Source organism: Alligator mississippiensis, chromosome 7, assembly GCF_030867095.1.
Source record: "Alligator mississippiensis isolate rAllMis1 chromosome 7, rAllMis1, whole genome shotgun sequence".
Taxonomy (NCBI): domain Eukaryota; kingdom Metazoa; phylum Chordata; order Crocodylia; family Alligatoridae; genus Alligator; species Alligator mississippiensis.
This window is the reverse complement of record NC_081830.1, coordinates 61259420-61272024: the sequence shown is the minus strand read 5'-3', so window position 1 is coordinate 61272024 and position 12605 is coordinate 61259420. Positions and strand designations below refer to the sequence as shown.

The 12605-nt window shown below is 42.1% G+C and overlaps 1 protein-coding gene across 1 annotated transcript; it reads right to left on the bottom strand.

Annotated features, from left to right (window-relative positions):
* Window positions 1-517: 517 nt before the first annotated feature.
* On the bottom strand, window positions 518-11318 carry TM4SF4 (transmembrane 4 L six family member 4). Its single transcript, XM_006259172.4, has 5 exons — window positions 10951-11318; window positions 10577-10666; window positions 4331-4464; window positions 1734-1923; window positions 518-1052 (listed from the first exon to the last, which is right to left on the bottom strand). Exons 1-5 carry the CDS (start codon window positions 11122-11124, stop codon window positions 1035-1037), a joined length of 606 nt encoding a protein of 201 aa, XP_006259234.1. The 5' UTR covers window positions 11125-11318; the 3' UTR covers window positions 518-1034.
* Window positions 11319-12605: the final 1287 nt, after the last annotated feature.

Here is a 12605-nt window from a genome sequence, read left to right as displayed (position 1 = left end):
TAGTTGGGGCTGATCCTGCTTTGATAAGGGATTGAAGCAGATGACCTCCAGAGGTCCCTTCCAACCTTAATTTTCTACGATTCTTTGATTCTGCTACACGACCCTGGCAAAAGCCAGGTCAATGGTCTGGGCACCTTAATATTTGGAGACAAATACTGTCTCTGGGTTGAGTTTGTTACTATCTTTGTAACTAACCAGTTTTGCCTTCAGCAATTAGAACAAAGTGCCAAGGACAATTCTCCACACTAAGCAGAAAGACTCCAGACCATGGTATCTGACCCACTTAATTGACAGCAACTACATGAAAGTATATAGTGGCACATCTGAGTCAATGGTGGGATAATAATAATGGCTGGTTACGTGTGGTCCTTTACTTCCTGACATGAACTGCATTCCATGTTGTCTTGCTCATCACTTTTTCCCCTGTACTCACAAGGGAAGGATAAGGCCATGTGTCCATCAGTCAGCAAAAAAGGAACTCTTCATCAGGTTCACAAGGATTATTCATAATACACAGTCTTTTTACAAAGAGCACTTTAATGATCTTGGGTTGGAGCACAACAGTCTTCACTTTTGTTGTACAAACAGCTAAATCTTTCTCATAGACTTCAGGAGAAAATTTTACAGTTGTGGCATTTTAATTTCATGAGCACCAAAATGGATCAGAGACAATTAAATAATGGATGAATATGTATGAACAGCATTGATCAATCCCCAGTCAAAGATCTCAGTCATAAGGGGAAATGATTGTCCAATCTTGAGATGCTCTTTTTAAATGGGAGCTGCTTTAGAAAAATAAATATAAGTGTAAGAGCTGAACATCTGTATCTTTCATTCTGTAATGTGGGATTGTAGTGGGATGGGAGGAGACGTCAGGGCTTCATAGCAATAATGAGAAAATGCCCTTCATTCTAGACCTTCATAGTCAGGGAGCGTAGAGAAGGAACATGTCACACCTGGTTAATGCATTTAAGAAATACTTGCAAGGGGAGTTTCCTCCTCATATGTAGGGATTTCTGCAATTCTCATATATTTTAAACAGCTCCATCTCCCTGGAAAAATAAAAATATAAAGATAGTTATATTTTCTGATAGCCCTGTAATTTTTAATGGATTTTACTACTGTTTGACAAGGCTTGTGGGAAGCTGTCAGAATGCTTTGCTTCAATATTCCTAACCTCTCAGACACTCAGATTACACTTCAGCAAGTGCAATTATTTTGGTTTTTTGAATCACAGTTATTCCAGACCAAACAATCCTAGAGCTGCCTTTTGGGCTGCTCTACATTGCAGCTGTTTGTAAAGTCCCTCTTGAAGCCATTATGTTGGTAATTATCACCAGAGCACAAAGGGCTTTGGCTCTATCTCTTACTGGTTCCCACCATGCTATTGACATACCCTGTATATCATGAAGACTGAGAGGAGGGTGGGAATGTGGAGTTGGCTTCAGTTCTGTGTCATTTAGCTATGATCTTATGGCTAAGAAAACCCTTTTATGCTGACTTTGGGCAGCTTTAAATCCTTTAGGTACCACTGCAGCACTGCACAAGGGACTTTGCTAAGGCTAAGGTTCTGGCCAGTAACTGATGTATTCTACAATGTGTCACTGAAAAAATCCCTCAATCCTTCTCCATAATTCACTTGGGCTTTTTTTTTTTCAATTTCCTGTTACGTTTGTTTGAGGGGACATCTAGTATTGCAGGTAGTGACATAAGGAAAACACCCATTTGCTTACCCCACAGCATCCACAACATTTGCAATCCCCACAGAGCGTTCCAAGGAGGCCATTAACAACTTGAATGGCACAAAGCACTGCTTGAATTCCACTCATCACCAGCAGTAACGAGAAGAGGGTCAAATTCCAAGGAACTATGTCCACAGGTGACTGACACCGACTCCACAGTGAATTGTCACTTAAATAATTCCTGAGTAAAAAAGAAAAATAATCCAGGAGACAATACTAGTAATGCAAAAACTACAGCGCTAGTGCAGCTAACAAATTTGTTGCAATTGTAATGTGCACTAATTCAAGTCCCTCTATCCATGTTACTGTAATTTAATTTCCATATCACTTTTAATGGTATTGTATTTACATTTGTTTGCACCCTGTAGAATGTATTTTGAAGTCAATTAATTGCATTTATAAACAGTAATCTGACTGTGGCAGGAGAAAACAGCAATCACATTTGTTGGATGTAGATTTGTAATACAATTTAGATACTACATGATAGTTTGTGAGGAAGGAAATGTGAAAAAAAATCAATGTCATTTGATGCTCACCCGAACTAGCATCAGTCTTCCTTTGAAAGTCAAATGCCTTTTTAATAGGTAAATAGGCAGACAAGGTTCTTTCGGTTAATGTGATATCTTTTATTAGACTAACTAAATACTTGGAAAAATGGCTCTTTGTGAGCTTTTGGGTACACACACCCTTCTTCAGGTAGAGGGAGTGTTTGTAGTTGTTTTGTGCTCTCCTGGATGGATAGAAGCCAGTCTGCAAGAAAGCAGGCCAGTGAGAATGTAAATACTTGGCAGTGAGGGTCAGAGGGGGTGAGAGACAATGGGTGACAGACAGGTGGAGGTGCAGAGCAGAATGGGGGAATGCTGACCTGGTTATAGAATGGAGCTGGTAAATTGTAGAGAGGTTATCAAATGGCACACAGGTTATAATGTGCCATAAATCCAATGTCTATATGTAGTCCATGATTTTTTGTATCCAGTAGATTGATGAAGTTGTAAATACATTAATAGGTAAATACATTAGGATTTCTATTCTGTAGTTGTACAAAGCACCCCTGACATCTAGTGGTAAATTAAATGCATCCACCATGGATAAACTGCTTTTGGAACACAGGAAACTAAATTCCTCCCTTGTATAATCCCATTGTTCTCATTTGATCACTAATAAATGTTTGTATATACATAGATTTCAATGCTTTATCCTCTGATCTTGGATTAGGGCTTGGCAGTTTAATTGACTTGAGCATACAAAATGTTAATTTGACTTCTTTGGGAGTTTCAAGCATGGAAACAGTGATATATTTCATATTTAAACATTTCCCTTCATTCTTATTTTCTGATATAACACCTATAACAAGAGAAAGAAATGCTACCATAAAATGCTGTGATAAAAGGAAATGAACGTTTCTAACAAAAAACAAACACATCTGGCATTCACGCTCCCTCAAATCCCCATCGGACAAAAATCTTTGCTATTTTAAGATGTCCATGCTAATCTTCTGAAATATTGTATTACAATGGTAGATTTTGCTCAAGAAATATTTGGATGTTTATCTTGCTGGGATCCTCAAGAAACATTTGGATGCTTATCTTGCTGGGATCCTATGACCCCAGCTGACTTCCTGCCCCTGGGGCAGGGGGCTGGACCCAATGATCTTCCAAGGTCCCTTCCAGCCCTGATGTCTATGAATTTACAGTCTATGAATAAAAGCTACCCCTATTACAATATATGCTGAAACTCAGACAAGGTATTACACCTTCCTATTTTAAAATCCTGCCCAAAGATAAAATTCTCATGCTTTTGCCATATTAAGTCCTTTTCATCAGCTAATTGAAAAGCGACTTTAAAAAGTATTTCCTGTAGATATTTTTGACGTTCTGTGGATTGTAGTCTTCAGCCCAGGAGGCACATTTATGATCATGTAGTGCAATGCAGGTCATAGATTCCTTCACCTTGGCTGACAACATGCAGCTGAAGTAGAGCACATGCTTTATAAAAACCTTCACACTTGGTTTAGAGACCCCAAGGGATGGAGAATTTTTCATGTCCCTTGATCATCTCTTCCAGTGGTTAATAGCTCTTAATTTACTGACTTTATTTTCCAGCCACTCTGGGAATCCAGGGATATGATCTCCCTATCTAAATTCTATTCAAGTAATATATATACAGGTTTCTTTCTGTGACATCACAACTTTCAGCTGCATAGTGTGGAAAACAGACAGCTCCCTGCAGCTTCCACAACTAAAATAAACTGATATGAAGACTAACTCTTAAATGTTAGAGATTTTCCCTGACACTGCACTGCATACAAATCTAAGACAGTGATGAGTTTCTATTTATTAGGGTTCTTTGATGCCTTGTAGTTTCAGCCAAATCAGGCATTGAGAATCTAGAATGAATAACACCCTAGAATGTTGTGCAATGTGGCTTTGTCTGCTATGCAGTGCTTCTTCCAGCAGGCAACTGCCTTTCTGTGGTGGTACAATGCAATTTCCACTTTTAACTCCCAGGACAGAAGCCATGCCACAAATTTCAGTGATTATATTGCAGCTTGTCTGAGTAGCCCTGGGTGATGCCATGCAATATCTTACCCATTCAGAAATGGATATGTCCAGGTGTTGTTCATGTTACATTTAGGTCCCTTATTCAGAGCAAATGCTGACAAAACAAAGCAGTAACCAGCTCCCACAAGTCCTACTGCAGCAAATATTATAGAAGAAAACATCTGATAGAGAGAGAAACATATGACAAAGTTATTTTTCTATAACTGCAGTCTAACATATATTGCACGTCTGCTGGCCTTCCTCTTTTCTCTTAAACACAGTCCCATCTTGTCTCTCCTCCTCTCCTTCCTTCGTCAGTAGTTTCATGGAGATACTACAGTGAACATCTTGATATTTTAGGAAGTGGTAATATTTTGACTCAGTAGAGGGCACTATTCCCTCTACAACAGGGAGCCTCAACCTTTTGGCCCCACAGCCCAGATGTGTGACACAAAGACAGTCTGTGGGCCAAACTGGGCTCTGGGGCCCAGGACTGCCTTCCCTGCCCCACACACCAGGATTGGACCCTGGGAACCTGGTGACACCCCATCCTACCCCCCCCCCCCCCCCGATTGGGTCCTGGGGGCCTGGTGCTGCCCACTTCTGCCCTCCCCATGTGCTAGGATTGGATCCCAGGGACACAGTGCTGCCCCTCCTGCACACCAAAATTGGGTCTCAGGGGTCCATCACCTCTCCTACCTGGCCTCCCAAACAGGGCTTGAGCCCTGAAGCCCTATGCTGCCCTTGCCCAGCCCTGTGCGCTGGGATTGGGCACCCCATCCAGCATGCAGGGTGTGGGGCTCTCTGTGGGTCTGGAATTTTGGCATCAGGGGTGCTAAATTTAGCCCACTGCTAAATTTCATGACCCACAGGCCAGATGACAGTGCCAGATGACACAGGCCCATACAGCAGTTGAGATGATACAGGGGTTGAGGACTGTCCCTAGGTAGTGTTCAGACATTCCTGTGTCTCTGAAATTCCCATCTTTCAGAAATGATCATAACCAAACCTGATTTTCATGGTAATTAAAGATCCCATGACACATTTCACAAAGCAGAATTGTCAATTTTGGTGTCTTGATCAAATATTGGCCTGATTTTGGCCCTAAATTTGTCTTTCAGTTTCAAATAGATTACAGTATTTTTCACTTCCTATTTCAGGAACTGAATCTGGTAGCCAAGAAGGCCCCTTCAATCCCTAGGGGTCTGTAGTGCTCTGTGCATGTTTTACAGAGAGTGTCTACATGTGACACTACGTTGTTGTAGCAATGCGCTATGGTGAACATCTGCGGGCGCCTACACATGATCAGCAGATATTGACGCGCTTCCCCGATATAGTGCACTGCTATGGCAAAGTAACTCCTAAAAATAACCATTCACCATGCGTATGGTGCAGTACAGGCTGTTACTGTGCCGTGATTTAGTACTTCCAAAAGGTACTAAAGGTACTAAAGGAAACACTAAATCACAGTAACAACATCACCATAGCGACACACCTACAGTGCTGTAATTTAGAGCACTTTTTATAGCACTCTAAAGTTACAACACTCTTAAACATGACACAAGTGCAGTGTTTGGGGAGGGGGAGTTGCAGGCAAGGAGGCAGGGGGCACTCCACAGCTGTCTGGAGCTTCTCCACTGGTCAGAAATTTGACCAGTGTACAGAAGTTATTTAAATCACTGTAGGTTGCTACAGCGCTGTAAAATATAGCACTTCAAATGTAATACCTCATATAACAAGGGTTAATTTAAAAAGTGCTGTACCCATTTTTAAAATGCTATAAAGTCATGCTTTTCTGTTAATCCATGCCTACAAAATGTTGTAAATGGTGAAAAAAGGAACTTCTGTAAGCACCCTATGTTCCTATGCATTTTGTCTTCATTACAACCAACAATAGGATTGGCACAAATATAAAGATGGAATTCTGGGTAGGAAAGCCAAGAGCAGAGTATGAGGTTACAATGTGACAACCTTTTCAGGACCTTTTCAAATACAGCTGAGGTATATAGGTGAGAATGTACACTGAAGTCTGTATTTCTATATTATAATTGGGCAGGGGATAAAAGAAGGCTTTGGTTTTCTGTTATTTTTTCATGAGTGTCAAAAAAGTCTTCATTTGCATTTTGAAAGCATTTTTTGTTTTTTCTGTTCTAGTGTCAAATCTTGAAATAATTTCAAACAAGTATTAATTTAATAGACGATGTAACTGATTCTCAAGGGGCATGTATGGCTATATTCTGTTCTAATTTCCCTGTGAAAACAAACCAATTTCAATTGTGTTTCTTGGGTGTAAGTGAAGTGAACTCCAAAGCATTATTTGGAAGATATACAAAGGTTTCCATAGCTGAACTGATTTAAGTTAATGAGTAATTGTGGCAAAACATGGGCAACAAGCTGTTGTAGGATAAAATGTACCGCTTCATTAACTCATCATGTGTTTGGCCACCTACAGAAGTTTCAAGTGCTCCAGGTGCCTTGAAGGTGCTCCAGATTGCAAGATGCAGACGTTTGCACCCAAAGAAACACTTTAAAATGACTCTAAAAAAAAAAGAGGAACCTATTTTTTCATAGATTCATAGATTCATAGACATTAGGGCTGGAAGGGACCTCAGAAGATCATCGAGTCCAGCCTCCTGCCCCAAGGGCAGGAAGTCAGCAGGGGTCATAGGATCCCAGTAAGATAAACATCCACATTTCTCTTGAAGGTGTTCAAAGTAGGTGCTTGAACCACCTCTGGCAGCAGTCTATTCCAGACCTTGGGGGCTCGGACTGTAAAGAAGTTCTTCCTTATGTCCAGCCTGAAACGGTACTGAAAGAGTTTGTGACTGTTCGACCTGGTCATCCCTTGGGGTGCTCTGGTGACTAGATGTTCCCCCAGATACTGGTTAGCACCCCTGATAAACTTATAGGCAGCCACCAGATCATCCCTGAGCCTGCGCTTTTCCAGGCTGGAGAGTCCCATAGCTCTCAGCCTCTCACCATAAGGTCTGTTTTCCTGACCTCTCATCATGCCTGTGGCTCTCCTCTGCACTCTCTAAAGCTTCTCCACATCCTTTTTGAATTTCAGAGCCCAAAACTGGATGCAGTACTCCAGCTGCAGCCCCACCAAGGCTGAGTACAATGGGAGTACGATGTCCTGGGATTTGCTTGAGAAGCATATATGGACGCAAGCCAGAGTTTTGCTCACTTTACTAGCAACTGCATCACATTGAAGGCTCATGTTCATCTTGTGGTCAATCATGACCCCCAAGGCCTTCTCATCCGTAGTGCTAGCCAGCGTAGCGCTGCCAAGCCTATAAGCATGCTACAGGTTTTTCTTCCCAAGGTGGAGAACCCTGCATTTTTTGGTGTTAAACACAATCAGGTTCTCATCTGCCCATTTCCTGAGCCTGTCAAGGTCAGCCTGGATCGCCTTCCTGTCCTCAGGTGTGGATGCTTTACCCCAGAGTTTGGTGTCATCAGCGAACTTGGCCAGTCCGCTTCTGATACCAATGTCCGCATCATTAATGAAGATGTTGAGTAGTGTTGGCCCAAGGACAGAGCCTTGAGGGACCCCACTAGTCACAGGGCACCATGACGATTGATTTCTGTTGACCACACCACCCTCTGGGTCCGACCACGGAGCCAATTCCCCAGCCAGTGGATCGTGGTGAAGCCGAGGCTGTAGTTGGCCAGTTTTGCCAAGAGGTGATCATGTGATACCAGATTGAAGGCTTTTTTAAAGTCAAGCTATATGATATCAATCACTTCTCCCTTGTCCAGGTGATAGGTCACCTGGTCATGAAAGGAGATAAGATTGATCAAGCAAGGCCTACCCGCAACAAAGCCATACTGGCTATCCCTCAGGATGCTGCCATTGGCTAGTCTGTTAAGAATGGCCTTTTTGTGAATCTTTTTTATGTGTTTCAGTACTTCACCTTGCAGAGGAGCATGGTAGGGCACTTTTGGTCTTTTAGCTTTCCACAATGCTCCACTCCTCACCCCCACCACAGGAGGGGAAGGAGACAGCCAATGAGCCCTCCTGTGTGCTGAGCTGTCCCTAGGAATCTTTGGAGACCAGAGGCTAAGAGGCATGAAATTTCCTTCACTCCACCTCTCTTGCAGGAGGGCTCTGTTGCTGCAGGCTTTTGCAGAGCCTCTCTCGGGGTTTGTGGCCTAAGTGTGAGGGCTGCATATCTGCATAGTCCTGAAACACTCTGAACCTGAGGAGGGTTTGGAACATTTCAAATATATTTGTGCTTATCCTTATTTCAGTGATTTTCAACCAGGGTGTCATGGCACCCTGGGGTTCTTTGAGATCCATTCAAGCATACCATGGGATGCCACACAATGTTAGCACGGTGAGGTGTGCAACAAGACTCACAAGATAAACCCAGAAATTTCAAATAACAACTCAGAGTGTTAAAAACATCCTCATCTATTGTGGTCTTTCTGGGCTCCTATAGACACTGCTCTAATGCACTGTAATTACAGCATGTTAGAGAAGACTTGATTAATTGAGTCTGCTAGAGCATGATAATTAGCATGCTCCAGCAGCCTTTGCTTTTTATGTATCAACATCCCCATGCTTTAAAATGGTGGCGGGGACATTTTAACTAAAGCTCGTTTGATGAGCTCATTTGATGAGCTTTAGTTAAAGAGCTCCTGCCACCATTTTGAACTGCGGGGACGCTGATACATGAGACGCTGCAGGTGCTTTAATTAAGGTGGATCTCGGAGCTGCTCTAATTAAAACATCTCCCACCCCCACCTCCAGAACCCATATAAAAATGCCGTCTGGGTTCTTTGTAACAGAAAAATTACTCTGTTGTTTTTCTGTAGTAAAGCAAAAGGGAACTAAAACTAGCATTTCCCAAGTGCCCTGAGTCTGAGAAGGTTGAGAACCACAGCTTTTATTAAGACTAGGAGTCTAGTTCAATATTAATTTTGAACCTGTGCAGAGATCCACTAGTGTGGCCCTCCACACACGTACAAAGTCTCCATTATGGTAAATCAACAGAGAACTATGCCGATGGCTCCTGAGGCAGCCTGAGAACATGAGAGAATACAACCAATGTTCATTGCAAATACTGTAACTGCAAAGGATCTAGGATCCAGGTTTAGTTACATTACTGTAAATCTGGAGTAACTCTTACTTTAGTGTGTAATTCTGGATTTACACCATGCTACTGAGAGCAGAATCTAGCCCACTTCAGTTTACTGTATATGAAAAACATGTTGTTTCAGAAAAAATTCTCCATTCTCCTAGAGCTATTGTCCTAGGGTAAAGTAATTCTGTGCTAGCATAGTGTTGACAGCAGAAGTCATGCTGTTTCCTTCTGCTAGTTGCCTCCTTGGCAGTGTAAGCTGGAAGAAGAGGCATTTATGGAACAAGAAGGGTTATGGTACAGCCAGGAACCACTACACCTGATCCTCTGTTGACCCCTGATGATCCAAATTTTTGGGGAGGTGCTCAGAAGCAATAAGAAAGCAGCACGGGGAGCCAGCTGCGGCTCCCTGAGCCTCCCCTTGCCTCGGCAGCAGGCAGCTCCTGTCCCTGGCTCTGTGATCACAGCCGGGGGTGGGCGATTGCTCATTGCCCCTAGCAGCTGCCTGCTGTTGGGGTGAGCTCTGATCTTGGAGCCCAAGTTGAGACAATGTCCCCCTGCTCCAGCCTGTGATCATGGAGCTGGGGCTGGGAGCTACCTACTTCAGGGGCAAGGGGACATTGTCCCCACCCAAGCTCTGCGATTGGAGCCCACCCTGGCAGCAGGAAGCTCCGGGAGGAGGCAATTGTTCTTCCACCCCCTGCTGCCTGTCTGATGAGGAGCATTTTGCTCCCAGTCAGGTATCTAACTGGGCGTTACTGCGCAGTAGCTACTGTGCAGTAACTCTACTACCTGTATTTAGTAGGTAGTAGAAAAGCACACAGTAGACTACTGCACAGTAGCTCTTGCTCACAATTACACAGTGACTCTTTATTAAGCAGTAGAGTAGTCTATTGTGCAGTAAAGCATCTTGTGAAGATATGCCTGCTGTATCAGGGATACAGTTCTGGTAGTTCAACAAGTTACAGTGATCATGGTACAATATTGAGGAGTTTTGGAAAAAAAACATCTTGGCACATCAATTCATCATCTTTCATGATAAAGGAGTTCCAGAATATTCTGCCTCATGCAATAAACTGTATGCGCCCCATATATTCACACCCTATAATACCATAACTGTATATAGATACACCTGATGTAAATGTCATTACTAGTAGGCATTTGGCTTTCTTTTTTTTTTTTTGCAATATCCTTCCTTTTCACTTACCGCAAACCTTTTTCCACAGCTCTCATTACCACAGCATCCACAGCAATCATTATTCTTAAGGCCCAAAAATACCAAGGCGGGAAAGATCATCTATCAACAATAGAAAAAACAATTTTATCAGGTGGGACTATTTCAAATTATCCTTTGTTTATCACTGTATTACTTCAGGGTCCCATTTTCTTATCACAGATTATATTATTTATTACTGAATTAACACTTGATTTTTAAACTTGCCTATTTATTCATTCAAGTGAAAAACTAAGATCAATTTGCAACACTAACAGTATTCTATTTGCAGTACAGGAGAATTACAGTAAACCCCAACATTTTACTTCAGCAAATAGAAGTGACACCTTGTAGATTTGCTTACTTACCAACACACCTGATCCTATGATCCCTCCGAAGTACCAGACTTCATCTGTAATATGGTCATTACTCTCGACCACTTTTCCTCCAGGAAAAAACAGCAAAATATTAGCAAGGGTACACAGCACAGCCAGAGGGATGAGGGTGACTCCTAGGCACTTAGCACAATCCCCAGTGCACATGCTTCCACAATAAATTTGTAGAATAAACTATAGAGAACAAAAAACTCCCACTCAGATCCTCCTTAGTATTTTAATCAGGAGTTTCTCAGTTGTTTTTACAAAATCCAGCTCTGCTTTGCGCTTAAGGGATTCAGCCTGTGGAATGTTCCGTTCAGAGATGTTGCAGTCTGTCAGTAATGCACTACTCTGGTTATTTATAAGCTCTCACTTCCGTGATCTCAACTTTCTGAACCCCATAAATGAGATTAGGTTCTGCACAGCCTTTCATTTTACCATGACAACCTCTGTTAATGTTCTACCAGCATGGATGAGACATTCAGTTAGTTGGACTTTGGCTATTGGAAAATATGCTTTTCAAGTCTGGATGCCCACTTTTACAAAACATTGCCCATCCCCTCACTGAAAAATAATTCTTAGCAGTTGTTGAAATTAGATTGTGTCATCATTAGTCAACTTGTGATGGCAATAGTCATCTGCAGTCAGGAATCTCCAGTAAATGCCTTGGGATGGTCAGACTTACAAACATGTATTATTCTTAAATTTTGTGAGAATCAAAACTGTAAGTATTTAACAGATTCTCTGCAGCTGATATTCCTCAACTGCTTCCCAGTCAGTGTCCCTGAACACTAGGGAGGGTTTAGAAAAGCTACACTGAATTTCTTCCTTTTCTTGTATTTCTGATTTCCTTTATTTTCATAATTTTCTAAAGACCAACACCCCAGACAAAGCTCACGATTACTTTTAAAATCAGTGAGAGTTTCATCCTATTTTTGACTGTAGAACCAAACACTTAAAACTAAAACACATCCTAGACTCCATCCCTGTCGGGAAAATCATGACAGATAAACTTCTGCGTTCAGGCTGAGCCCCATTACCTTTGCAGATTGGTCTGCAGATGCAGATGGCAGTGTCCATGTTCAGAATATTTGAGGATCAGGGCCTTAATACTGATGCGCTGACCCCATGTGCATGGTGGGCATCTTTCCAGTTACAGAGAAGAAATGTGTAATAGGTTCCCTTGACATCCCTGACCAGGGCATTGGACCATTCTAAGTAAAAAACACCCCAGTGTGGTATATATAAAACCCAGGTTTTTACGCAAGGTCTAGTTTGTGCTGAAATAGGATACCGGGACATACAACAGAGACCTTCTCCTGAATTAGATATAGTAAATAAAGCTGCTGATTTTTTCAGATAAGTACTGGGTCTTGGGGCCAGATCCTGAACCAGATCCCAAAACTATTGAGGTAAATTAAAAAGGCTGTCTTTGACTTCAGTGGTTTATCACTTCTGCTGCATTAATGACAATACTACTTGGGTGTAACTGAGGGCAGAATTTGGTCCTTAAGATATTGATTTAACACTCCAAGAAACCTAGAACATAACAGGATGCACAGGGTTTAAATAAGGTTTAGTCCATTTGCAAGACATAGTGGACCAAGCCAAAGTGAGCAATGAATGTTATTCAGACATATGCCTCA

What these genes read in the sequence shown, in the direction of transcription:
- TM4SF4 (XM_006259172.4), bottom strand. Translation starts at nt 11,124, where the DNA reads ATGTGCACTGGGGATTGTGCTAAGTGCCTAGGAGTCACCCTCATCCCT. An exon ending in TCATAGGATCAGGTGTGTTG is followed by an intron (nt 10,667 to 10,950) that starts GTAAGTAAGCAA and finishes TATTGTTGATAG; the next exon opens with ATGATCTTTCCCGCCTTGGT. An exon ending in GCTGTGGAAAAAGGTTTGCG is followed by an intron (nt 4,465 to 10,576) that starts GTAAGTGAAAAG and finishes TCTCTCTATCAG; the next exon opens with ATGTTTTCTTCTATAATATT.